This window comes from Paramormyrops kingsleyae, chromosome 23, assembly GCF_048594095.1.
Source record: "Paramormyrops kingsleyae isolate MSU_618 chromosome 23, PKINGS_0.4, whole genome shotgun sequence".
In the NCBI taxonomy this organism is placed as follows: Eukaryota; Metazoa; Chordata; class Actinopteri; order Osteoglossiformes; family Mormyridae; genus Paramormyrops; species Paramormyrops kingsleyae.
This window is the reverse complement of record NC_132819.1, coordinates 1,614,555-1,642,282: the sequence shown is the minus strand read 5'-3', so window position 1 is coordinate 1,642,282 and position 27,728 is coordinate 1,614,555. Positions and strand designations below refer to the sequence as shown.

The 27,728-nt window shown below is 38.7% G+C and overlaps 1 protein-coding gene across 4 annotated transcripts in view; it reads left to right on the top strand.

Moving 5' to 3' along the window:
- LOC111837918 (uncharacterized) overlaps positions 1 to 27,728 on the top strand; it is a 67,004-nt gene that overhangs the window by 1,697 nt on the left and 37,579 nt on the right. For 3 of the 4 annotated variants that reach the window (XM_023800383.2, XM_023800381.2, XM_023800382.2), the window contains exons 2-11: positions 13,446 to 13,696; positions 14,152 to 14,247; positions 17,184 to 17,392; positions 21,000 to 21,074; positions 21,496 to 21,546; positions 21,824 to 21,874; positions 22,109 to 22,204; positions 22,387 to 22,500; positions 22,621 to 22,800; positions 23,026 to 23,239. In XM_023800383.2, coding sequence (XP_023656151.1) covers positions 13,459 to 13,696; positions 14,152 to 14,247; positions 17,184 to 17,392; positions 21,000 to 21,074; positions 21,496 to 21,546; positions 21,824 to 21,874; positions 22,109 to 22,204; positions 22,387 to 22,500; positions 22,621 to 22,800; positions 23,026 to 23,239 — 1,324 coding nt within the window. In that variant the 5' untranslated portion in view covers positions 13,446 to 13,458. Of the gene's footprint in view, positions 1 to 13,410; positions 13,697 to 14,151; positions 14,248 to 17,183; positions 17,393 to 20,999; positions 21,075 to 21,495; positions 21,547 to 21,823; positions 21,875 to 22,108; positions 22,205 to 22,386; positions 22,501 to 22,620; positions 22,801 to 23,025; positions 23,240 to 27,728 lie in introns of all 4 variants that reach the window. The other variant, XM_072706005.1, reaches the window with a different exon arrangement.

Sequence of the window (27,728 nt, the reverse complement as noted above, 5' to 3'; positions counted from 1 at the left end):
GTTAGTGAGTTAACTACAAAAAAAACACAACTTTCACAGAAGATTACACAAATGCCCAAACTCAACAACTCAACGGTCAGCACGTTGGTGGAATAGTGAAAGTTACTGAACTGGATGGGTTGGTGACATTTTATGAACGTGAAATATGTGTTGCATACACAGATTCCTAATAAAAGTACACTGTTATAGAACTACAATCATGCAATTCCATGCTGTAAACTGGCTCCGGAGCTTCCTGCCATGTTGCGATGTTCTGAAGCGTCATGGAGTTGGCTTGTACTGCTCAGATGGTTAAAGGCGTGTTCACTCCAAATTCCAGCTGACCAATAGACGTGTAAGCTGCTAAGACCCACCCACCCGTTAAAACAGTGCCAAAAGTCAGAAGCAAAAAAAAAATTCAGAAGCAAAACAAATTAGAGAAGAAGAAGGAAAAAAAATGATTTTATTCGACTTTTTTTGATATTTCGAAAACATATTTTCATTCTAATACTTAATGATTTGCTTGCGGTTTTCAAAATTGATTAATACTTTTGGCACAAAATTAACTCCATATACCTCAGAACTCGAATTTAATCCCTTCAGAACTCCGGATTGAATCCTAAAAAGTTCGAGTTGTGATCGAATTTTCCCCATAAGAAATAATGGAAAACCAATTAATTGGTTCCCGGTCCCAAAAAAATTACACCAAAATGTGTTTTTTAAGCATTTAAACACAAAATGAACCGGATAAAACAAGAAGAGCATATACTGTAACACATCTAAGCACATTTATCAAAACAGTAATTTGTAAAGTAAGAAAATTAATGTATCCAAACAATGTGTCCTGCCCTGAATGTCCGCTCCTTCCGTGTGCCACGCTCCCTCATTAACCTCGTGTGATCAGCTGTTTCTGGTTGTTGTCATTAGTCCTCTGTATTTCGTCCGTGTTTCAGTTTGTTTCCCCAGTCCGGTCATTGTATTGTCCGTCTGCGTTTTGCCTGCCTTACCTGTAATTAAACCCCGTATTCCCCGATACCCTGACATCTGTGCCTTTGTCTCTGTTCTGTCCCCGCTCGGCACAACAATATTATTATAATTAAACTTATTAATGGTTTATTACTAATATTAAAATAATGAATAAGAAATCTTTATTTTTAAATGTATTTTATTATGTAATAATAATTACTGTTACTGTCTATCATTGTCTAAATGTATTTTTACTGTCTAAATACATGTATTCAGGTAGTGTAAACATGCACGATGCTGTCACAGCTAATGCGAGGCTGAGACTGAAGCATTGCCCTTTGTTTCCACTGAGAGACATCCAGCGTAACTCATTTCCCCGCCCGTACAAGTAGGTCGGCGTTCACGGTTTGACTTCTGAGATTCAGATCGAGCTCTAGGTAATTTTTTTTCGACCTGGTTGGTTCAACTTTTAAGAAATTTCAGTTCTAATGAGTTTCAGAACTGAGATACCACTGTATATGAAATAATAGACTGTCATTCTGAGTTGCAAAAAAACGTTACCATGGTGTTGCCAACAAATTTTCAGGGGAAGTTGCTATAGTGGGTTAATTTAACTCAAATATGATACGAGCGCTAGCCACCCCTCTTCAGGCTGTTGTGCTGCTTGGCTGAAAAACAGACTGTGTGTTGTGATTGTGTGACAGAGAAAATATTTTTGTCCTTTAGAGGGAAAATGCATGCATTTTAGTATTTGAGTGACTTATCAAAAATTGTTAAAAGTTGCAAGATAAATTTGAAAAGTAGCTAGATTTGTGTCTAGTTGTCTTTTGAAGAAAAAATTCTAGGGAGATCTGAAAAGCTGCAAAATCTAGCAATAAAAATGCTAAGTTGGCAACACTGCTTCTGCGTGCAACAGATTGAATACTGCATGTTAAACTTGTCATCTGTGAGCATTGATGTTATTGGTAGTTTATTCTGTCTTGTCAAGATGTCTCTCAAACACCATGCAGAGAAGCTTGGCTTACAGGCGGGTGTAAAATATCTGACTACAAGTCTGTCGACCAGTTTATACTCAATGCTCACAATGCGTTTGTTTACACATCATGGCCACCCGGCGTATTCTGGATTCCTGCCCCATGTCGTTTGAGCACCTGTGGGTGGAAGTAACTCTACATGTATGTGAGATGCATTACCAAAATTCTTGGGTGCCGTTTGGTCACCTTTTGTCACGGGACTATGTGTTTATATATGGTTCAGTTATTATTAAAGTAGCATTTGATTGTTTTTTATGAATGAGTGGCTGGAAGATACTCAAAACTGAATATTTATAGAAACAAAAGAAAAAATATAATGAATACTATTGTGTGCCACTGGGTACAGCTCCTTATCTTCATGCCATTATACTGTGGTATGGGGTATTTTCATAAGCTATAATATTTTTTACTTAGAAATATTTATTTAGGTACAGTGGTACCTCAATTCTTGAACTCATTAGAACGCAAATTTCTTAAAAGTCGAACGAACCAGTTCGAAAAAATGACCTTGAACTCGATCTGAATCTCAGAAGTCAAACCGTGGACACCAACCTAAGATAACTTGTACACGCCGGGAAATGAGTCATGCGGCACGTCTCTCAGCGGAAACAAAGGGTAACGCTTCAGTCTCAGCCTCGCATCCGCTGTGATAGCATCGTGCATGTTTACACTAACTGAATACATATATTTAGACAGTAAAAATACATTTAGACAATGATAGACAGTAACGGTAATTATTATATAATAAAATACATTTAAAATAAAGATTTCTTATTCATTATTTTAATATCATTAATAATAAACCATTAATACATTTAATTATAATAAGATTGTTGTGCGGCGCGTGGATGGAACGGAGACAAAGGCGCAGACGTCAGGGTGTCGGGGAATACGGAGTTTAATTACAGGTAAGGCAGGCAAAACGCAGATGGACAATACAGTGACCGAACTGGGGAAACAAACTGAAGCACGGACTAAATACAGAGGACTAATGACAACCAGAAACAGCTGATAACATGTTATTCCACACGGGGTTAACAAGGGGGCGTGGCACACGGAAGGATCGGACGATCGGGGCAGGACACATTTTTTTTTTTTTAAACTTTACACATTGTTTGGATACATTTATTTTCTTACTTTACAAATTACTGTTTTGATAAATGTGTTTAGTACAGAATATGCTCTTATTTTGTCCTATTCATTTTGTGTTTAAATGCTTTAAAAAAATATATATATATATTTAGGTGTACTTTTTGGGGGCCGGGAACCAATTAATTGGTTTTCCATTATTTCTTATGGGGAAAATTCGAACCCGAAACTTGAACTTTTTAGGATTCGAACCCGAGTTCTGAACAGATTGATGCCTTGTCCACGCGTACACGGGTATGTTTTAAAACGGTTCTAAAATGCACTGTCAAAAGCAAGCCCAAACAACAGGTGGCATTATAACTCTAACCGTACTGCCATGTTAGCCAATCAGAAGCCTAATTGTCAGTCCTGTTAAATTGAAAACCATGGCGCAAATTCCGACGCCTGTGTTGATCAATATAATGCGAGAGTGACTCAACATTTATCTGTACACATGTAAGGAGTCCTGTCAGCAAGGTTAGCACAAGCACTCTTTCGGCTAAGTCCGCCATTGCTCAAACTTGCCTAATGTATATAGCAAACAGCGCACGCTCTGACGTTAAACAAAGTGGACAACGTCACACAATCTGACGTTTCGAGCCAAAAACTCCGTTTTCCCTGTCTACATGTCGACGCTGAAACGGAGATTTTTAAAATCTTTACCCTGAGATGCCGTTTACGTGTGGACAAAAGCCCAAACGTATAGAAAAAGGTAGTGATCGACAGATATTGATTTTTTATTACCGATACCAATTATTTGCATGTTTATGTGCCTGATAACCGATTTTCAGAACCAATATTTATTTACTATTATACTTCTATTTTTGACACAATGATTACAACACCATTGAACTGAACAAACTCTTTTATTTATAACAATCACTCTCTCCTTGCATACAAATCAAAACTCTTATTTATACACCAATAAATAGAGGGGCCTGAAAGTGCAAAAAATACAAGAAGTGCACTGTTACTAAAGTGTTTTTCTTCAAAAATAAAATCTTCAATGAGGTAAAAAAAAAACAGAAAACAGGTAACATTCTTAGCCACCTGAAAAAAAAAATAACATTGCTGTTTTAATGCAGTTTAATACTCCCAGTTGAGCAGAACTAGGTTGTAGTGTAGAAAACAGAGTCTACAGAGAAAAACATGAGCAGCAACACTAACATTACCAATAAGCAAAATAAATATAGAATGTCTGTTTTCAAGCACAGGAGTCATATCAACTTTGCAGAAATGTAACTTCATTTTAAACTACAGTTTTATTAAGTTTATAAAACTGTTTATAGGCCAAAGAGTGAAGAATAATTTGCTGGATAATGTTAATTTACTGAATAATATTCTGAAATATTGAAATACAACAAACAAAACAGTTTTTTATTGCTTTTCTGATATGTTATATCACAATTACATTTTTGGAAAAAAAAACGTAGATTTTTCTAGATTATGAAATGCGTGCTGACAAAGCGCATTCAATTTCTTAGTTATATTTATTTAGAAGATGTTTATTAGCGGAATGATGGTTATATAGTAAATGTTAATATAATTCGGGATGTTTTAGTGAATCTTGTTAAAAGTTATATGCGGTGGCTGTGCTGGAGCATTTCATGAGCATCAACCCGCTGAGTGAACAGCAAAATGGAAGCGACTTCACGAGATGAATGATGAGCATATAGACGCTCGTTAGTGGCTGTATTTCATTCAGGCAAGTTACGTCTTTATTGGAACAGGACATGATGGTTTATCTTAGCATTCGTGACTCCGACTTCACAAGACTAATGATGAGCATGTAGACAACAGAGAGAGAATTAAATTCAGCGCTTTTATTTACTATATGCACTCATCCATTATTGTGAATGATTTAATTCATACAAAGTTACATATTTATTGGGATAGGACTTGATGGGTTATTTTAGCCGACCAACTTCACGAGACTAATGATGAGCATATAGACAACATGAGAGAGAATTAAATTCAGCGCTTTTATTTACAACATGTGCTTATTAATGGCTGTATATTATTTAATTCAGGCAAAGTTACGTCTTTATTGTGACAGGATTTGACGGATTCTCTTACGTGACTGTGAGTTTTTTTTTATTTCTTAGAGCCAAGCTGCGTAAACTACATATCAGTCATTTATGTAACACATCTAATTTGTGCATTAATAGCTGTTATGTTAAATAAAGTTTACTAAATATAGCAAAGCAAGTAAGTATACTTTACCTGTGCACGCAGTTGTTGTTTCCCCTCAGATGCCGTGCTGCAATGGCAATCATGCTCGTAATTCTGAAAACACCCACAAGATGGCGGCGTTTTTCGGTGAGCCCGATATTATAAAACCGATAACCGATTATGGTAAAATGCTTAAATATCGGGAAAAATATTGGTAAGTCGATATATTGGTATGTTTTAAAATATACCCGTGTACGTGTGGACAAGGCATAAGTTCAAGAATGGAGGTACTATTGTACTTAGAAATTAGAGCCCGACCGCAAAAGGATTTTGAAGGCCGATACCGATACAAATATTTGTTGGTTTTAAAATCCAATATTCCAATATATATATATATATATATATATATATATATATATATATATATATATATATATATATATATATATATATAAATAAATAAAATTTCAGAAACGCGCAACAAAACATTAACAGATTTCCCTAACATTAGTTATTTGTAGTTATTTATGAGTTTTAACTAACATAATATGATAATGCATTTTAAAAAGAAACTTGTTTCTTTTATTGTCACAACAGACCAGAGGAACATCAAAATATATTAAAGTTCTGATAAATAAAATGTATAAAAATACAAACTTAAGATATGAAACGTAAAGTCCTTTGAACAAAAACACAAAAACAACAACAACCAAATCAAAGTTACCAGTTTTAAAAGACTTGGTAAGCTTCATAAATATAACTTTGAATAGCACAAGCAATAGAACCTTTATGCACAAGCTACGTTTGATACTTTTTCTCTATGTCTAAATGTTCATTCCTTGCAAATGTCTAACTTACATTTTACAATGCAGGGACTGTAACTAGAGATATGCTAGTTATAAATACAGTAATCATTACTTTATTTAGGCAGAATAAGTTCGTTGTGGTTTCCAAGCTCATTAATGTTAACGTTAGCGGTCTTCCACTGATAGTGGCATTAGCTAGCTTTGTGGTTAGCTAGTCTATGATGAGCCATAATTTAGCAATGGATAACGTCATACTGCAAATTGTAAAACATACATTTTCAATATAACAGACCAAGGAGAGATGATACGTCTCACTGCTATAACTGTCACGCTATTAAAGAAATACTTCAGTCTCATTGTCAAAAGTTAAAAGGACAGTCAGTCAACTACACTGTAACAACGTAACGTAATTACTAGCTAATTCCGCTTCACTCTCGGCTTATTTAACAGCAGCAAAACTGGACATGATAGTCACGAATTTTGTCATGCTTATTTGAGTTAAGAGAACTGATGGGGATGTTCTTTTAATTGTTATTCAAGCAATGTATGTCTCGTGACCAACTCACCATGAACACACTTCACCGATGATCTCACTCGCGGATAACTGGTTCTCTCTGCCCGACTCTGGCTGGATCAGCAGGTTGCAGGATGTGTGGCGCGTTATACATGAGTGTTGCCAACAGGGACGGTGTAGAGTGCCCTCTGGTGGACAAATTATACAACGCCAACACTCATGACATGGTTGAAGTGTGTTTCGTCCGTTTTTATTTTATTTTTGAAATATTCATTTATCGGCCATTATAAATGCCGATACCGATAGTTTGGAAAATGCCTAATATCGGCCGATAATATCGGCCTGCCGATAAATCGGTCAGGCTCTATTAGAAATCTTGGCAAAACTTAGCAAGCTTTGCAATGTTAATGATCGTTCCTTTTCAAGATTATCTAGTATATGTTTAAAATTAGTTATTGCTTACTGCTGCTACTTTTGCATGAGCTCTGCATGTGCTTTCCGAGCCTGTCATAATCATTTTCTTCTTTGCTATTTAATTCATTCATAGACGTGTTTGTGGGAAATTTATTTATTTTGAAGTTTTTTTTTTTTTTTTTTACTTTAAAATACTGCAATAATTATCGCAAAAAATTTGATTTTTTTTCCTATATTGTGCAGGTGTAATGCCAAGTACAAAATACTATTATGAGATATTTGACATCATATTATGCAACATTCAACATGAAGTAGTAAAGTTATATGTGGCAGAGTAAAGTACCAATATGAAGTGGAGCAGTGGGTAGAATATAAAGAATGCTGCAGCAGTATTACAAAATTGGCAACTCGCTGTGGAGGCAGCGAGTGGAAGATATTTCATGCCACAACCTCATACAAACAAGTGAGACTGAAAACGAAGGAGCTGAGCAAGATGATTTTCTCGCACTGCCCTCTGGTGGACATAACTTTTAATCTTTTTTATCCTTTAATACTTCTTGCATTGTAACAGCACGCGTTAATGTATGTATTGAAAGCGTGAAGTATAAACTGTAGTATATAATGCTTGATGTTTTTTAATTAGTGTTTACGGTGGCCCCTAGAGACAAAACACACGCAAAAGAAAAAGCAGAAACAAAATGAAAATGCGCTGCAAATTAAAAAAACACACGCAAAAGAAAAAGCAGAAACAAAATGAAAATGCGCTGCAAATTAAAAAAACACGCAAAAGAAAAAGCAGAAACAATGAAAATGCGCTGCTAATTAAAAAAACACGCAAAAGAAAAAGCAGAAACAAAATGAAAATGCGCTGCAAATTAAAAAAACACACGCCAAAGAAAAAGCAGAAACAAAATGAAAATGCACAGCAAGTAGACAATCCCAAACCAGAAGTGCTCCACCACGCTAGGGGGCGTGGTGAGCTCATGTGGCCCAGTCGCTACACAGTAGTGATGGGAAGTTCGACTGAATTAACTGATTGATGCAAATCATGCAAATTATCGAGTAATTCATTACTCAATAGTTGTTTCATCTTATCGATCGATGATCGATTAATTGCTAAGCGGCAATTTTTCTGAGAAGCTGAATTTCCCTCTGAATAGGTTCCATCTACTGTATACGTAACATAGAATGCTATCTTCTATATGATATGAAGAAAAAATGCAAATCATATTCCTTAATCAAAGGTTTATTCTGAGTTCACTTGAGGGCAGGGAATAACATTTGTTGTCGTCATTGACCAACTTGAAGTGGCTCCATACTGCACTCTGTTTTGCCCTCTTCATCCTCTGTGTACCGTTTCTCTTTTATCTGTTGTTTTATCTGTTGTTTGCTTGTGTTCCCACGTGTGCGTCAAGTACGTCTGGCGTCAAGTGCGCCCCACGAGGACTGGCAAGGAATTATGGATTCAAAATACAATTAATTGCAATTAATTAATTTTAATCGAGCAATTTCTTATCGACAATTAATTGATAATCGATTAATTGCTTACATCCCTAGTCGAAACATTTCTAAATTTGGCCAAATTATAAAAGCCAGTAGTGGTACTAAATGAAGAGCCATTTGGGATCTGAAAGTGTCGGCTGTCATTGTCAAATGATCTGGCTCACTAAAAGGAGCTGGAATTCCCATCACTAAAGTATTTCATAAACGAGCCACTTTAAGAGCGCTTAACAGTTACAGTTCAGACTGATCATAGTTTTTCAAATATGGTTCTGACACTCGTGTAACAGGCCACAATGAATGATGGTCCAAGTCGATTGATGTAGAATGCAGCTTCTGTACACTACATTTGACCTTGACAATTTTGTAGTGAATGGAATTTAAAGTTGAAAATTTGAACAGCACTACAAAATGGTTGATTCACTATAGACTGGAGTATATTGTGGGTGAGTGGACATTCTGAACACAGCCATAGATGCCCAGTGAAGCACCGTGTCTGAGTGTGCTCCAAAATGCGTCATGAAAACCTATTGACCGATAGCTTTCATCTGTTCTCCATTTAGGCAAAGTGTACAAAAGTCTTCTGTAGAGTTTCAGTAAAGCACGGCATCAATGGGCTGTATTTATCGTGCCTTCAAAGGGAAAATTAATATATTGGCTGTTGAAAGCAACTCCTGTGAAACAATCAGTGTTGTGGTTCAACTACTAAGAGATTACACGTTTAATTGCAAAAAAATGAATCTACATTAATGCATTGATTAATTCAATTTTGTTTAAATTTTCTGGAGGAAGCTGAACTTCCCGTGGAGTCTTAGAGCAATTGCTTGTGGTGTGTACTTATTTTTTTCTACTGGGTGAGATATTTGGGGACAGGTATTATTCTCCATTCTCCAGGACCAGCAGCAAAACAATGTTCAGACAAAATGAAATCTATCACAGATCTCCAGAACAATCTTTCACATACTTAGCTGACTGTATACTTCAGGCGAGGTCCCCAGCGGATTTAGGTATGGGTGACAAATTCAGAATGGTGACATTTGCACAATTGGTTTTCTATTGGTCATTTGCATGTCACATCAATAATATACCTCCGTGTGGGTCAGTTAACCTGGACAGAGTGGGTGCCCTGATTCTTGTTTGTGAGCTGGGCATGCTGCCATACCAGAAGTATGGGATGGGGAAAGGGCTGGGTTGACCTCTGGTTGCCCCACTGGAAGTCCAAGGTAGACGGAGTGGGGGAATTCATCAAGTAGTGTACCTCTAACTTTGTACAGTACTAATGCACTTAGTAAAATCAGTCAAACTACAAAATGTTGCCAAATAAATCACAATTCATTCCTAATACTGGAAATATATAATTGGTTGACAGTGTTTTGATACTCAAGTGTCAAATTAATAGATAAGTAAAGGTCTAAGCCATCAGGTGTCCAGTTCATAAAAAAGAAAAAAAAAAGAAGATGTGAAATGCTAAAGATAAAGATATGCAGCTATTTCATCTCTTTATGAGTACACTCACCTAAAGGATGATTAGGAACACCTGTTCAATTTCTCATTAATGCAATTATCTAATCAACCAATCACATGGCAGTTGCTTCAATGCATTTAGGGGTGTGGTCCTGGTCAAGACAATCTCCTGAACTCCAAACTGAATGTCAGAATGGGAAAGAAAGGTGATTTAAGCAATTTTGAGCGTGGCATGGTTGTTGGTGCCAGACGGGCCGCTCTGAGTATTTCACAATCTGCTCAGTTACTGGGATTTTCACGCACAACCATTTCTAGGGTTTACAAAGAATGGTGTGCAAAGGGAAAAACATCCAGTATGCGGCAGTCCTGTGAGCGAAAATGCCTTGTTGATGCTAGAGGTCAGAGGAGAATGGGCCGACTGATTCAAGCTGATAGAAGAGCAACTTTGACTGAAATAACCACTCGTTACAACCGAGGTATGCAGCAAAGCATTTGTGAAGCCACAACACGCACAACCTTGAGGCGGATGGGCTACAACAGCAGAAGACCCCACCGGGTACCACTCATCTCCACTACAAATAGGAAAAAGGTGCTACAATTTGCACGAGCTCACCCAAATTGGACAGTTGAAGACTGGAAAAATGTTGCCTGGTCTGATGAGTCTCGATTTCTGTTGTTCTGCCAGGATCGAGTACAAGATCTCTCTCCTCACCCACCAGTGCATTTGGAAACACTCCTCTTTACTTAAAAGAACTGATAACAACTCAAACCACAACATGACCCCTCCGCTCTTCACAGTTAAATTGCCTCCATCCCCCCAGAACTAAACTCAGCACGATGGACAATCGGGCCTCTGTGCTGCTGCGCCTTGCCTGTGGAATGCCCTTCCTGACACACTCAGGGCAGCCCAGTCTACTGACAGTTTTAAAAAAGGATTTAAATCCTTCCTTTTTATTAGATTTTATCATTCCTAACTTTTTGCTTTATAGCTTTTTTTTTTTTTAGATTGTTGAGGTTTTGTAGCACTTAGAGATTTTCTCCGAAAATGTAAAGTGCGTTATAAATAAAATGTATTATTATTATTATTATTATTATTATTATTTGGATGATGGTTTTCAATGTTACACGCTACCATATGGGATGTGGCAGTTTTTTGGAAGTTTTTATTGGATTTTATTATTTATAACCCTCAGAAGACAATCCACAAATATTTACCATGATCCACAAGTATTTAACTATCCACAAATATGTATTTTTAAATTTTCTGTTGTGTAAAATCATATCCACAAGAATGTGTAATATTTAGTGTTATGTACACATGAAATGTGTTTTGCACATTTGTGAATCATTTCTTGTCTATTTGTGGATCGTTACATTTGTGACTTCCCTTCTATTTATTTGCGGATTTTTGCCCAGTTCGTACTGCTACGGAGCCCCTAAGAGGTCAGGGTAGTTAAATATTCTTTAAAATAATTTTGTGTTCCCATAGCACTACACTTGCCCACTTGCTATTTGCTGCAATGTGACCACAGGGATAAACCAAAATAATACAGAAATTTCCTGTAAAGTGTGCTTTAAGCTTTGGGGGACAATGTACACCATGTAACTTTAATAGCATGTTTTTTTATATGTATTCATTAATATTTGCACTTTGTCCATTCACCAACCTTAACTATGACACAGTGGTAAAGTTAGCTTCATATTCAGTTTTCCGGCTGTAATATCTTTCAACAAAAACAAGCAATACCCCGTGGTTTTCCAGATTTCTTTACATGCAAGTTTTAATTAATATTTAAATTTTTGTCTCTGCACTTCATATTCAATAGGCCAGTTGTTTTATTTACAGTTACTGTTTAAAGGAATATGTTTAAAAACACATATATGAAAGTTAGATGATGTGCATTGTCACCCATAATTTAATGCTTAAAGCATATTTAACTGGACATGTCTGTATTGTTTAGGTTTAGGTTTATACTTATTAGTCCATTAATTCTATCTTTTGTACTTCAAATGGGTGTAGTCAATGTCAATTTATTTATATAGCACATTTAAAACAACAGCAGAAGTGCTGTAACCAAAGTGCAGTTATTAGTAACAGAGAAGTGTTGCAAGGGAACTTGAAACTATTTCAAAAAATATTTTCCCACTCTGACCTCTTAGGGGATCCTGACCTGTAGAAACAAATCACAAATACATCACTATCCACAAATATATGTATTTTTATTTGTGTTGCGTAAAATCATATCCACAAAAATGTGGAGCAATTTGTACGTGAAAAAAGGTTTTGCATATTTGTGGATCATGTCATGATTTGTGATTTCCACTCTATTTGCAGATTTTTGTCCATACATAGCATACTCTTCCACCTCGCTTGTACATTTTGTGTTAAGCATTTATGAGGTATTTGCAGTTCAATTTGAATATGTGCAAGTGGTAAATGCTTAAAATGCCCCACAGTTTTTCTCCCAATGACAACTGCTGCGATGGCAGCCCCTTGTATATCACAAGCTGTAGTGATTGTGCAAATGCATTTGCTGTTTTAATGTTACTTGCATTATCTTTCAGAATTGTTTGAGTTTTTTTGGGGGGATTTTCCACTAAACACTGCTCAAAACTTTGTTTTTACAAAGATTGCAAATCACTGTGCCACTAGTTGTTGATAAAAGCGTAAAATACTTCCAGATCATCACTCGTCCAATGTCCAATGCTCCTCGTATTGCAAAGGGTATGCACATAATGCCACAGCAGGTGGAAGTCACCACGCTCACACCCACTGAGTGGCAAATAGACTGAGAGGCAGCTTTTGCGTTCAGCTTGAATGCTACAAAAAATACATCTACAATGAGAAAGAGCTGTTATTCGATGCGATTGATTGTACAAATCGATTTCACAAGTCTGTGGTGTGTTGGCGCCCACCCAGGTTTGGTTCCCGCCTGCGCCCGTTGTTCCCGGAATAGGCTCCAGACCCCCCGCGACCCCAGTGGGGATTAAGCGGTCACGATAATGGATGGATGGATAATGGATGGATCGGTGGATTTAACAAGAAATAGGGACTGTCTTTTTACAAACTGCCGAAAACTAAATAAGTAATTATCGCACATGAATCAGTCACATATGGCTGATACCCGATCTGTCTAGATCGGTGCTGATACCGATATGATTATCAAATCAGTGCACCTTTAATATTTTTTTTTTATTATTATTTGAGTGGAGTGTCCCTTTAAACTTAAGTAGGACCTCCCAAACAATTGGTATTGGTATTGGTCAGAAGTTACCTAATCAGTTCATCACTACTCTTTATCGATGTAGTAACCATGTAAAGTTTGTCATGGAATGTGTGTGTTTTATTGCTGTATTACTGTGAGTGTTTAAATTATTATCTTCTGTGCTGCCTGCACTGTATGGGCAAAAAAGTGTTTTTGTCTTCTTATAGGTGATAAGGTACAGTCATCATCTCTTGTCAAACAGGTTCTTCCTTGTAATGAGTCAAGCCCAGAAGCGCAAGTCGAACTGCCTGAAAGCAGGTCTGTCATGGTCGAAAAACAAGAAGAAAGTACAATCTAGGGGTACAGCATCCCACAATGTGTCATCTGCCTCGCAAAGGAGTGCCATGTCCACATCTAACACAGAAAGGATTTTCCAAGATTTATCATTACCAAGGAGGCTGCTGTGTAAAGGTCAGGCAGTAATGCAGGATCATAATACTGCATGTAATTTAGGTAAGTAAAGTCCTATGTAGTTGGATAATTTTTAAAATTAGCATGCATTGGATTTCTGAAGTCATGCTTTTGACCAGACTGGGTAGGATTGTTTTTAGGTTATCAGAATTACAATTGAAACTCCTCAGTAACATCACAAACTTTACCAGCTGAATTATTTTTTTAGTAACTAAATTATTAATAAGTTAATTTTTAAAATACAGTCCTTGTCTCTAAACTAAAGTGTTAGACTATAATATTTTAATTTTCTTGTCTTTAAGTAGTTTTGTTTCTGGTATTATTCTGGACTTCTTGTTACCTTGTAACTGCAGTCAATGTATGGAATTATGACACGTGTATCCTAAAAGCAATTTTTTTTCAGTCCCAATCGCGAAGCCTCAGTTTTTACCTGAATCAATAGTGGGAGCAAAAGAGAATTGCAATACACAGATAAGTGCTTTTATCATCTGTATTAGGACATAATGGAGAGACATCCAAGCAATGCAGCAACACTGCACAGTATGACCTACTGCCCGAGGAGGATACTGAGCAGGGTTTGGTCATCACTTTGGGTAAGCTACCCCTTAATGCCTCTAGGGGTCTCGTAAACTACCCATACCCATCAGTCATGTTAATAGCCAACCATTTCCTGTTTCTGAAACTGAAGTTTAGATTTGGTTTTTACTATACACTGATTCACTTATATAATCAAGAGAAAAAAGTAAACACATCCCCAGGAATGCACTATAATTTTCAGATATATTTAAATTCTGTCAGTGACTTGACAAAGTTTGTATTTTGATTCTGTTTGAAATACATCTCGACATTGCATTTTTTCCCCTGTAGATGTGGTATTTTCCCACACAGCACTTTCATAAGGAGCATTGGCATTAAAATATGCCTTTAAAAACTGGCAGTAACATGCACTTTTATACCGTGTCAACATAGTACAAATGTACGTGTTGAAAAAGGTCTTTCAGTACTAAGATATACCTAGACTGATACTTTTCTATTCAAGGGCAAAAGGGTTCAGTTTGTAATGCATTATTTTGGTTGCTATATCATGTTGTATTCTTCTTACCAAATGATAACATTTTGGCTTTTAGTCATAACCACTGATACTCGACATTTGTAAAAATTGCAATGAAGCGGTTGGTTGTTTTATCTGATATGCTGAATATGTCTAAATTGGAACAACTGAAGTAAAAGGTAAGTCTGTGTCAATTTAACTTGAAGAGTCTAACTGTTAACTTGAAGAGTAGAACATGTAAAGACCATATGAAGTCCAAATACCAGATGGTGTAAAAGAAAGATGTGAACATGCATGTGTATGCAATTGTGTTTTGAGATGCCACAGTGCACTGTGCATATAAACTGTTACCTTTGAAAAACATTGTTCTGCTATGAGTACAAGCTAGCAGAGAAATTTTGATACAGAATGTGCGCAGTTCAATTTCAAGTATCAGACAGTGTCAAAACGAAGGTACAGTAGGTATAAAGTTCACGCAGATGCTAATAGCTGCAGCACACACCCAAAGACCTTCCTACATGTTTACATACAAAGTGCACTGTGGCATTATTTATGCCATTATTATTATTGTTATTATTATCATTATTTTGTCTGATATTTCAGCTTTTCACATTCTATAACATGTGGGTACAACATGTTATAGAATGCTGAGAACATTATTTCAATCTTATTTTTATGACGCGTATATCGCCCTTATGTCACATTATGGTAATTGTAATGACACGCACAAATAACTTGTCTTTTGGCACTAACTTCTATATCTCAAAAATTCTTTCTTCTTATTGCAAATGTAAGGAATAGATTAATAACTTTGTATGTAGTGATAACTAGAAAAGTGTAGTGTGGTTAATAATTGTTCAGTTCACCGTTATTATATCAAATGGAAATTAAATGCAACATTTTGTGTGTCTGAACAAAAGAGAAAAGCAACACACATACACTATACTGCAAAAAGCACTGTGACACCACTCCAAATAATTGAATTCAGGTGTTCCAATCACTTCCATAGCCACAGCTGTATAAAATCAAGCACCTAGGCATGCAGACTGCTTCTACAAACATTTGCGAAAGAATGGGTCGCTCTTAGGAGCTCAGTGAATTCAAGCATGGTACCATGATAGGATGCCAAATGTGCAATGAGTCCATTCGTGAAATTTCCTTGCTGCTAAATATTCCACAGTCAAATATTAGTCGTATTATAACAAAGTGGAAGCAATTGGGAACAACAGCAACTCAGCCACAAAGTGGTAGGCCACATAAAATCAGACAGCAGGGACAACGCATGCTGAGGCGCACAGTGTGCAGAAGTCGCCAGCTGTCTGCAGAGTCAGTAGCTACAGACCTCCAAACTTTGTGTGGCCTTCAGATTAGCTCTAGAACAGTGCGCAGAGAACTTCATGGAATGGGTTTCCATGGCCAAGCAGCTGCATCCAAACCTTACATCACCAAGTGCAATGCACATCATCGGATGCAGTGGTGTAAAGCACACTGCGACTGGACTCTAGAGCAGTGGAGACGTGTTCTCTGGAGTGACGAATCATGCTTCTTTGTCTGGCAATCCGATGGACGAGTCTGGGGTTTGCAGTTGTGAGAACAACAGTATTTACCTGACTGCATTGTGCCAAGTGTAAAGTTTGTTGGAGGGGGACTATGGTGTTGGGTTGTTTTTCAATGGTTGGGCTTGGCCCCTTAGTTCCAGTGAAAGGAACTCTTAATGCTGCAGCATTCATAGCCATTTTTGATCATTTCTTGCTCCCAACTTTGTGAGAACAGTTTGGGCATGGACCCTTCCTATTCCAACGTGACTGCACAGTAGTGCACAAAGCAAGGTCCATAAGAAACTTGGAAATTTAGCTTGACGTCCTGGAGAAGTCATGAAAAGATCATGGAAATTCATTAATTAAAAAATGTATGAACCCTGAATGGCATCTGTCTAATTATTGAAACTGTACATTAAATATTGAGTGAATACACAACCGAATGGCTCAAAAAGAAGAAATTCTGGGGGTTCCCAAGTCACAGTAAATCCAAATGAAATGTTGTATGGCTGCTCAAAGTGAGCTGCACATTCAAGGAAGTCTTCAAACATTATCCATTCTCTTTGAATTGCCATTTAACGTAATTTTTTTCTGCCAAAGGGAGCAACAGGTACTATTGAGTCTAGGTATGTATGTTTTTTGCACTAGTAACTACAATGTGTTGAATATATAACTGCTAACAAATCACTATATAAATTTGCTATAACCCACTATGAAATTTAATTGAAGATCAAACATCTGATGTCAGAATATATTTATCAACACTATCCTGGGGTTTCTCCTGACCATAGAAATTCATACCATATCACCAGCCTCAGAGAGTGTGATGCATTATATCGATTGAAGTAGTTGTTTGTTTTTGCCTTAGGATGGATCTTTGTTTAGTAGTTAAACTGTGACTTAACACCGACTTCTTATTTGTTTGCCTGCTTCTTCTTAGATGATGAGCAGCCTAGTGACCATAAAACACTCAGGAAGAAAAGTGGGGGGAGGAGGAGGAGGGATGAGGAGGTCAATGAAGCCCCTAGGCCTCATCCAGATGAGGCGCACCCCATGGAGGTGGAGATCGACCAGCAGCTAGACCGGGAGCTAGAGAGCAAGTCCAGGCAGCACAACCTAACAACAGTCAATGTGCGCAACATCATCCATGTGAGTGACTCTGTGGCACATTGCACATCCTTCACCATGCATGCATACTGTCAGCTGTCTGGTTATCAGCAAGTCCAGTGCCACCAGAATTCTTGTCACCAAGCACCTTAGCCACAGTCCCACAAACTGCAAGCCTTCATAAGAGCAGGACTGTCTGCTGTCGGTGCCTGTGGGTTTAGAGTTTAGTTTAGGAGATAAAATCAGACTCACCACAACCTAAATTTAAATTTATTTACCTGAATTTGAATGTGTTAACCTGAACTTGAATTTCATTACCTCAATATCAGAACCTGAATTTGAATGTATACTTGAACTTGAATTAAAGACTCCAAACTTGAAATCCATTACCTTTACTTGAATTAAAGAAATCCAATGAGTTTATTTCCTGAACTTCAAATTATGTTGCTTTTGTGGTAATAAAAATTCAAGTTCAGGTTGTAAAATTCAGTTCTTGAAATTTCGGGTTGTCAGATTCAGGTTGAGAAATTCAGGTTCAGAAAAACAGAGAAAACAGCCGGGATACTCAAGGAAGGGCAAACGAGCATAGATCTAATTGAGCACAATACTGGCCAATTACACCTAGAGATAGGAATTGGGGATATAGCATAAAATTCATATTGCGGTATAATTTGAACCATAGACGGTAGACAGTATATATTGCGGTATATGATTTGATCTGTAAATTTCAATATAACTATTTTTGAAAGGGTAACATATGTCCATAGCAAAGGCATTGCAGCAGGAAGTTGTATAATAAACTGTTAACACATTTCAAAGTAGTCATGAACGTAGAATATTTATTGTGCAAATCTGCAATTATAGAAAAAATATGAAAACATTTCAAGTGACTTCCGTGGTTTTATCTTATATTAATAACACAGGTTGGTTTTGTAAACTGTAGGTAAGCAGAAAACGAGACACAACCAAAAGCTACAAAACTAATACAATTAGGGCGCTTTTCCACCGCACAAAGTATGGTACTTTTGCTTTTCCATTGACTTCCGGTCGAGTACCATTACCGAAAGTTCGAGTACCGAAAGTGCCAAAACAGCTGGGGTACTTCTTTGGTACTTCGGTACTTTGGTGTGGGACTTACAATTGTATTTGCTGTCGATTGGTTATGCAAATAGCCTGCCGCTGAAACACAAAATACACACAGTGAACAGCGAGAAATGAAATAAAAAGCAGTAGAAACACAGATATAAAATAGTAAAACGGAAGGATGGATAAACGGGGAAACACAGGCTTTAATCGCCATATGGTCGGATAAACAGATCCAGCGGGATTTGGATGCCACGACTCGAAATAAAAAAGTTTTTGCCGTTCCGGGCAGTTTCCCTGTTTCCCCTGTCGCACGCTGCTTTGTACACGGTTTCGCTGTTGTTTTCATGTCTTTTCACGAAACTCTTGAGGTAAACAAGCCATATTTTAAAACATCACATGCCTTTTCGATGTTTTTTGTTTTTACAGATAATACATTATAATACAAAAATGCGTGACGATCTACTGTATTCACATGTAATGTATCTGAGTGATTTTATGCATTTCACATACATATTTGCCTAAATATTAGGAGAAACATTATTTCCTGACATCTAGGATATTTGGTTAAAACAGGTATACAGCAACTCTGGGCGTCGGTACTAATAACAATACTGTATTCACATGTAATAATGTACCTGAGTGATTTTCAGACATTTCACATACCTCTGCTTTAATATTAGGGGAAACATTATTTCACAATACAACATAACATGTCTAACACCACACCACTTAAGAGTAAACCTTTATTTAAAAGTACATTTTAAAAGAGTAAGACATTGTGCTTTATAAGGGTATGTTCATTATTAGTAAGGTTCATGTGTAAAAAGTGTTTTATTCCCACCAGCTGCCTAATACATACACTGACCTATGACTGACTGACCACATTTGATTTGTGAAAAAATTCACAAATCAGACTGATCAATTTGAGCCTAGTTTGGTCCTTCTGGGCCACTTTGTTTGGATGTTTTGGCCACTAGGATGTGATGTAGCCCATATATTGCTATGGCATGTGTTTTTAATCCCTTCTGTCTCAGCGCTTATCAGTCACTGGCAGATGAACTGAGGACTGTGAAAAAATTCACAAATCAGACTGGTCAGAATGAGCCTGCCTGGACTTGTTTATATGTGAAGTTTTTTTATTATTCACGTTTGCCAATAAAAAGGCAAAGTATAATATCGGCAGATTTCGGGGTGGGGAATGGCGTCATCCAAATTCACAAATCATGAATAACAAAATGCCACTGTGTTTACTAGTTTACCTCACCGCACTGTCGAGAGAAACTCAAAGGAATCGCAAATCGCAAACTGAAAACTCTTTACCGCGGGCGAGTGCAGTTTGTCAAAATCATGCTGCGTTCGTTTTTCTCTCGGAACTCGGAAATTCCGAGTTGAGTGACATCACGTCCGACGATCTCCCGTTCGAGCTACCCACATCTCGGAACAAACATGGCTGCCTCCATGAACACGTTGCTGTGTGTTGTTGCTTTATATTTTAGCAGATTTGGAGTTTTCCAAATGGAGAAAATGGAGAAATGGAGATTTTTCCAAGATACAAACAAGAAACACGAACTAGTCAAACCACATTAAAAGCTTTATAAAATATTTTAGTACATTCATAGCGATATTCTTTTTTCGAACGGCAAACTACAAAGAAACCAAGTCGCCATGTTGAAATTACATCACAGGGGCAACTCGGACAAAAAATCTTGTCATAAAAGAAGCGTGTTTCCGACGGGAAGTGACGTTTTTCGTGACGTTTTCATCCGAGTACCGACTTAGAGAGAAATAATCGAATGCACCATCAGACCCGTGCAGGACTCTGCTGCCAGGTGCAGCAATAATCATATAAATAATAAATTATTTATTTGACGAGACTTGATAATGTCATTTTGATTTGAGGTGCCCTTATTGCAATGTCAGTGCAGCTGACCACCCCAATTGCATTTGGAATGTTGGATATCAGTGCAAATGTAGCTTTTACGTTTATCTGTTCACCCACAGCATAGGGAAACGTACATTTAATGCAAAACAGACAACATGCAAAGACATTACACATAGTGCAAACAGTAAACAAATCAGTAAAAATAAGCTTGATGATCTATGAAAAGTCATTCCCTTCTGATCTTTCCATTTACGTAGTCACTAGCACTTTTATAAGGCAATCCACGCAGAAATAAGAAATTAATTATCAAAGATCATGGTTTGCTTGCTGTTCCCCTCTTTAAAATGGGTGTCACTTTTTCCCGATTTGTCCAAAATTTTTTCCCGATTTCGTAATTATATGCATTGGTTCCCCTCATGTTTTGTTTGATAAATATAGGGTTTTGTGTAAAAATTGTACATACAATTTGTGCATACTCAACTGATAAATGAGGCCAGTGGACTTGTATGAAAAGTCCCAGGTTTAACCCAGTGGAAGGGCTGTTCAGTCACTTCCATTGCTCTAAGATGCATAAATTGTTCATCAGTTCACAAGAAGACCACAAAAATGGTTTAGGTTAACTGCAATGTCTGTTCTGCCATCTACTAGTATTCAGTGTGCATCTGTGCTCTTTACCTACAGGAAGTGATCACCAACGAGCATGTTGTTGCCATGATGAAAGCAGCCATCACTGAGTCAGAGGCCATACCCATTTTTGTGAGTTTTCCCTAACTTTAGGATGAAAACTAGTGATGCAGAAGAATATGTGATATACAGCACTCATCATTACTGCATGTGTCCGGTATATGGAGCCATGTGTAATATGAAACAAATGAGATGCTTTATTTGCCCTTTCTACATGTACAGGTAAATCGGAATGCTATTTGCACTTTCCATCTTGGTCTCCTTTTTTAAAGTGAGTGAAGTTTGGGCTCACAGCACAGGGTCAGCCATTTAACGGCACCCCTGGAGCATTTTTCAGGGCGTTAAGGGGATGTGACTATTCTTCTGAGCATGGGATTTGAACTGGACACCTTCTGATGTCAGGCACAGAGGTCTAACCACTGAGCCACACAGTTCCCAAGTGATACGTGTACTATGGAGGTCCTTAGATAATATGGAAATGTGTCCATGTTAGGAGCCGAAGATGACACGCTCCAAACTGAAGGAAGTGGTGGAAAGAGGCGTGGTGAGTGCCCTGCAAGTCAATGTAACTGTCCTTGCTTAACACAACACTTAGAATATTCTTATTGCGGTTATTTCTGTGAAAACACTTCCCCTTTAAGATTATTTTCTATGCCAGGCAACTGCCCACTGTCCGCTAAGTTTGACTCATCTACCCTTTCAGATGCTACTTGATATACCTGTTTTGGGTAAATTAATGCTAAATGAGTTTGTGTAACACTTTGTCTTTCATGTTAGCTTGTTTTTGAAGCTTGTTAGTGTATTAAAAACACTGTTTTTAGGTTATTCCTACATGGAACATCTCCCCTATAAAGAAACCTGAGAGGGATAAGGTAAGCAAGATTAGGTTCCTCCAGTTCTGTGTGCATGCTTTCATAATCCTGCAGTAGTGTTTAGTTTTCACCTTCACAGTCCTGCTGTAGTACTTAGTGTTCACGCCTTCACAGTCCTGTAGCGGTGCTCAATTTTCACCTTCACAGTCCTGCAGTAATGCTGAAGTAGCTGCACTCGCTTGTGTGTTGCAGCTTTCTGAAGAGTTCATGACTTATTTTTTTGGGATTTTCCAGCCTCCCCAGTTTGTAGACATTCCTCTGGAGGAAGAGGATTCTTCTGATGAAGAATATTGCCCTGATGAGGAAGAGGAAGATGAGACTGCAGAAGAGGTGAGTGGACCAAGTGTTTCCTGGTTTCCGGTTCATCATTCAAAATGAAAATGTTGTGCTATAGCACATTTTTATGCTGAACTAATCAGAACTTTACTGTCCCACTAATATCTGCTATATATACGTATGTCCATGTAACATTTAGTGAGGCACTGTGAATAACGTTGTGCTGCTGGCTTCAGACACTCCTAGAGAGTGACATGGAGAGCACCGCCTCCTCTCCACGGGGCAGCCGAGCAGGACCACCCAGGGCTGTAATCGAGTATGATGAGGAGTGCAGCAGCAGCCCACCACAGGTGACCTGGTACTCCTCTGTGCTATCAACATAGAAACACTGCATTTTGAGCTCGGTGTCCTGTCTAGATGTTGTTTTAAAAAGATGTGGCCCATCCCCCATGACATAACTCTTCATTAAGGGAGAACACCAGTCAAGGCACCTCCAGGTGGAGGTGGTTCCCATGGGCCCCCCGCCTCCCCCACAGCCACTGAGCTCCCCATCCCTTCCCATGGCCTTGTCCGAATGCAGCTTCATGGAGAAGCTTCACGCAGTAGAACAGGAACTGGCTACTGGACCAGTATCTATGGAGCCCTTCCAGGTGTGCTGACTGTGTTACCGTGACATGGATCGAATTATGATTAATGTTGCAAAGTCACCACCCAGGCTACTCTCCGGGCTGTAGGCTTGATTCTTTGAAGTGTAGTACATCTGCTGAAGTTGAATTTTATTCATTAATTTGAATGTGTAATAAAGATGTGAATTTCATCTCAACTCATGTTTCATTTCAACTCATGTTCCCCCTGCTGCTTCCCCGATTTCACAGGCCCTGAATAGCAATGCCGGCCATGGGAACAGCCTAATGGCCTTCCGCACACGCTCCAAGCGCCCCTTGCGGGATGTCCCACTGGGTCAGCTGGAGGCAGAGCTCCGTGCCCCTGACATCACCCCGGACATGTACGAGTATGACTCTGGCCCTGAGGACAGGGAGTGGACCCAGTGGCTGCAGGGTCTCATGGCATCAGATGTGGAGAATGAGGGTGAGACTGAATGGTCCTACGGGCACTGTTGCTGTGTGCTTTTTGGTGAAGAGCTTTTTGGTAAGGCTGGGTATTGGCAATTAGATTTGATTCCGATCCGGTTGAAAGGAATGAGTTATGAAATACTACATAGTAGATTTCCATATTTGGAGAGATGGAACACAAATTTACAAATGCAGAGTCACTGGAAACAAATTGTGAAAAGCACTAAAGAAAGGCCAAAGACTATATATATATATATCTCAAAATATTTTTATTTGAGGAACGTATTGTTTAGGGCTGGGAATGGACCCTGACCTCACAGTTTGATTCGATTTCGATTCCCAAGTGCCAAATCGGATTACATTCTATCCAAAATAATCTTGCAAAAATAATATAATAATGAAATTTATTCTTATACAGTACTTACCTGTGATTACACCACAATATTTCGTCCACACTTTTCCCTCTGCAGTTCTTGTATCTAGCCAAAAATAAATTCTACCTTCATACTTTTAGTTGCTTTCAGTTGCTTCAGTGTTACCCATGTTTGAAAAAACACATCATTAACGATATTCTCATAAATGACAGCAGGTCACATTCAATAATATGTGTTTTCTGTTAACATGGTTTGCTTTTGTTTCATTTTTATCTTGCTTTTCTATAGCATTATTTTGCATTACTATAATCAGTGTACTGAAAATCATTGATGTGAGAATAGAGCCCTACTTAACTTGCTTACATTCACGTGCTTGGAATACTCTATTACCATGACTTAAAGTGCACCAAGATAGTGGGGTGAGGCGGTTGTGCAATACTATTGCAACCCTCCTACAAGTGAGAAAGAAAGTAGTGCCATCGATAAGATAAGAGGACTGATACTAGTAAAATTTAGCAAAAAGTCACTGGTAAAAGGAACAAATTTACTACATCAATTATGACATTTTGTGAATCGATTCCGAATCTTCAAAACCAGGGTCACGATTATTCATAAAATCAATATTTGTCCCCACCTTTCCTTTTTATAGGCCCTTGCGAATCGGGTGAGGGTTACCAGCAGTGAGACTTGGTGAGCTGGCCAGAGCAGAATATCAGCATTACATTTAGGGGCGTAACGGTATACATTCACAGCTTGGTTACAAACCTTAGTTTTAGGTGCAGTTTCGGTACAGCAGGGAAAACGGAATTTGTTTTGAAATGATGTCTTTATTATTATAACTGTATATACAAACAGAATTAGAAATGGTTGTAAACCAACACCAATGTGTCTGAATAACAAAACCTCAGAAACATTTATTTGCATATTATAAAAATATTATATAACAATCATGAACTAAGTGAACTGAATCCCATCTAAATCCCATGTTCTATACTTTAGGCAGAAAAGTTGGGGTAGTAACCAAAAGACAGTCATTTCAGTTCAATTCATTTCAGTTCAATTGTAATTGAGAAATTGTAATATGTAGCATATTCATATTACAGTTTCTCAAAGCACTTTACATTATCCCCGCCCAAAGCCCAGTGATCAAGCAAGAAGCAACAGTGGCAAGAAGAACTCCCTAGAAGGAAGAAATCTTGGGAGGAACCAGACTCAAAGTGGGAACCCGTCCTCCAGGGGCTGAGAGAGGAAGTCAAATGAACAAGATGGCAAAATCCTAATTTACATAGTCCAAATTTTAAGATGTTGATGTTAATATGTGGGGGGGATAGGCAGGTAATGGCAGGCAGGTGCTGTTGCTGCTTCTGATGGCAGGATGAACAGTGGTACAGCAGCAGGGAAGGAAGGGGAAATGTCATAGGCAGAAAGGGGGTTAGGCTGGAAGGATGTCACGGGTAGTAGGGGCGTCCCAGGCAGCAGGGTAGGCAGAATATCTTAATTTTTATTTTTGGTCTCCAAGCAGCACACTCAAGGAGGGGTGGAGGGAAAAAGTACTTTAGCCAAAGTAGGGGAGACTAGGGGCAATGAAAAAGTTAGGTGAGTGCAATATGTAAGCTCCGGCAGATATGGCTATGGCAGCGTAAGTAGGAGCAAGAGGTAAATAAGAATGCAGGCATGGGGAGTCCCTGAACATCAGCACTCCAGTTCCATAAGGGAGTGTGAAGTTAGAGTAACAGCACTGGCAGTTCAGTTCATCCAAAGCCAATGGCACCGATCCCCACCCAGCTCATTCTGTAGGCCTGACTGGGGATGAGCAGTTAGTTAAACCAGATTATGCAGTTACGCAGTCAGCTACTGTCCATTAGGTTTTCTATCCTACATGGTTTCTTATCAGCCATACCTGTTCTCAGGAAAATACCAGAAGCAGGTATGGCTCATCAGAAGCCAGGTAGAATATAAAACCTACTGGATAGTAGCTCTCCAGGGCTAGAGTTGGAGACCTCTGCCCTATAAATTTGACCAAAAAAGTGTGTTTTTAGCCTGGACTTGAATATTGAGAGTGAGAATCTCGCACATCCACTGGGAGACTATTCCACTTCTGCAGAACTCTGTAAGAGAATGCTCTGCAGCCTTCCGTAGTTCATCTACTCTAGGTACTAATATCCTGCTTCTTGAGATGAGGCAAGCTCAAAAAAAAAAAATCTCTAAGATATTCTGGTGCAAGACCATTCAGTGCTTTATAAGTTAATAGTACTATTTTGTAATCAATCCGAAACTTAACTGGAATCCAGTGAAGGGAGCATAGAACAGGCTTATTATGATAACATTTTTTTTTGTTTTTGTAAGAACTTTGGCTGCCGCACTTTCTCAGCTGAAGTTTATTTAAGGATCCAGATGGACAACCAGAAAGGAGGGCATTACAGTAGTCCAGTCTGGAAGTTGTAAAGGCATGTATTAGTGTTCTGCATTATGGAAAAAGAGCATTCCCGGATGTTTGGCTATGTTCTGTACATGGTATAATGCAGTTCTAGTAATACTTCTTATGTGAGCATTGAAACATGGTCTCCTGGTTCACTCAGTTGTAAGATCTCTGACCTCTGTTAAGCTGAGTAGGTTGACTGTCAAGGTTGAGGTTGTCAAACTTATTTCGAGCAGCGTTAGGACCAACTACCAGTACTTCCATTTTTTCTGTGATTAACATAAGGACATTTTTTGCCATCCGACACAGGATGTCTAGTAGACAGTCATCTAACCAAGAGAGTTGGGATGCATAATCTGGTTTAACAGACATATTTGGGTATCATCAAAGCTGGTCTAGTGTTCTATGACCAGGATGTTCCTCCCAGATCCGAGGTTAGACCAATGGACAGACCCACCTGTCCAGGTCACAGGCACATACTTTCCCAGAGAGGCTGAGGATTGTGATCCCCCTAAAGTTGGAGCACATCCTCCAGTCCCCTTAAAGATTGGGACCCGCCCACCCCAGTCTATCTATCCAAAGGCACTGTCCCCAATCTCTACGCAATGTTGAAGCCCAACAACATCAAGAGCTTTCACAAACTCAGGGTGAATTTCATCCACTCCCGGAGCCTTACTGCTGAAGTGTTTTTTTTTACTATTTCAGAGACCTCCTCTGAGTCTTCCAGCTTTACTTCCTCAGAGGAAGGCGTGTCAGTGGGATTCAGGAGATCCTCAAATATTCTTTCCACCACCTGACTATATCCCCATTTGAAGTTAACAGTTCTCCCTCCCTTTGGTAAACAGGTAAAGCCCTACTACCCCCTCCTGAGTTACCTGACAAGTTGAAAATACCTTTTCCATGGCCTCACCAAACTCCTCCCACGCCTGTGTTTTTGCATCAGCAGCTGCCAAAGCTGCATTCTGCTTAGCCTGCCAGTACCCGTCACTTGCTTTAGGAGTCCCACCAGCTCAGAATGTCTACTTCTTCAGCCTACCTGCTGCCCTTTACTGCTGGTGTCCACTACTGGGTTTGGGGATTGCCACCACGACAGCCACCAACAACCTGTTGTCTACATCTCTGCACAGCCACCTAAACAATGGAGTCCCAGAAGATCACTTACTCAAGCCCAATGTCCCCTGTCTCCCTCGGGATACAATAGAAGTTCTGCCAAAGGTGCGAGTTGATGATCTCGCAGACCTCCTCATCCACTCCCAGCACACTTCTTCTTTGTGTTTGGGTGTAACTGGTCTGTCCAGCATTTTCCCCCACCATCTGATCCAATTCACCTCCGGATGGGCATCAGTTGACAGCTCCTCTTAGGCCAAAACATTTGGACGCAGATCTTATGATACAATTACAAAATTGCTCATTGAGCTGTGGCCTAGGGTACTCTGGTGCTAGGTACACTTATGAAAACCAGTGGTGTTTGTTATGGACTAACTGTGATTAGCACAATGTCCAGTAACAGCACACTGCTCAGGTTCAGATTGGGCAGGCCATTTCTCTCCATCACATCCTTCCAGGTATCACTGGCATTACCAAATTGAGCATTAAAGTCCCCCAGCAGAACAATGAAGTCCCCATTGGGGGTGTCTTCCAGCATCCCATCCAAGTCTAAGAAGGCTGAATACTCTGAACTAGTGTTCGGTGAATATGCACAGACAATAGTC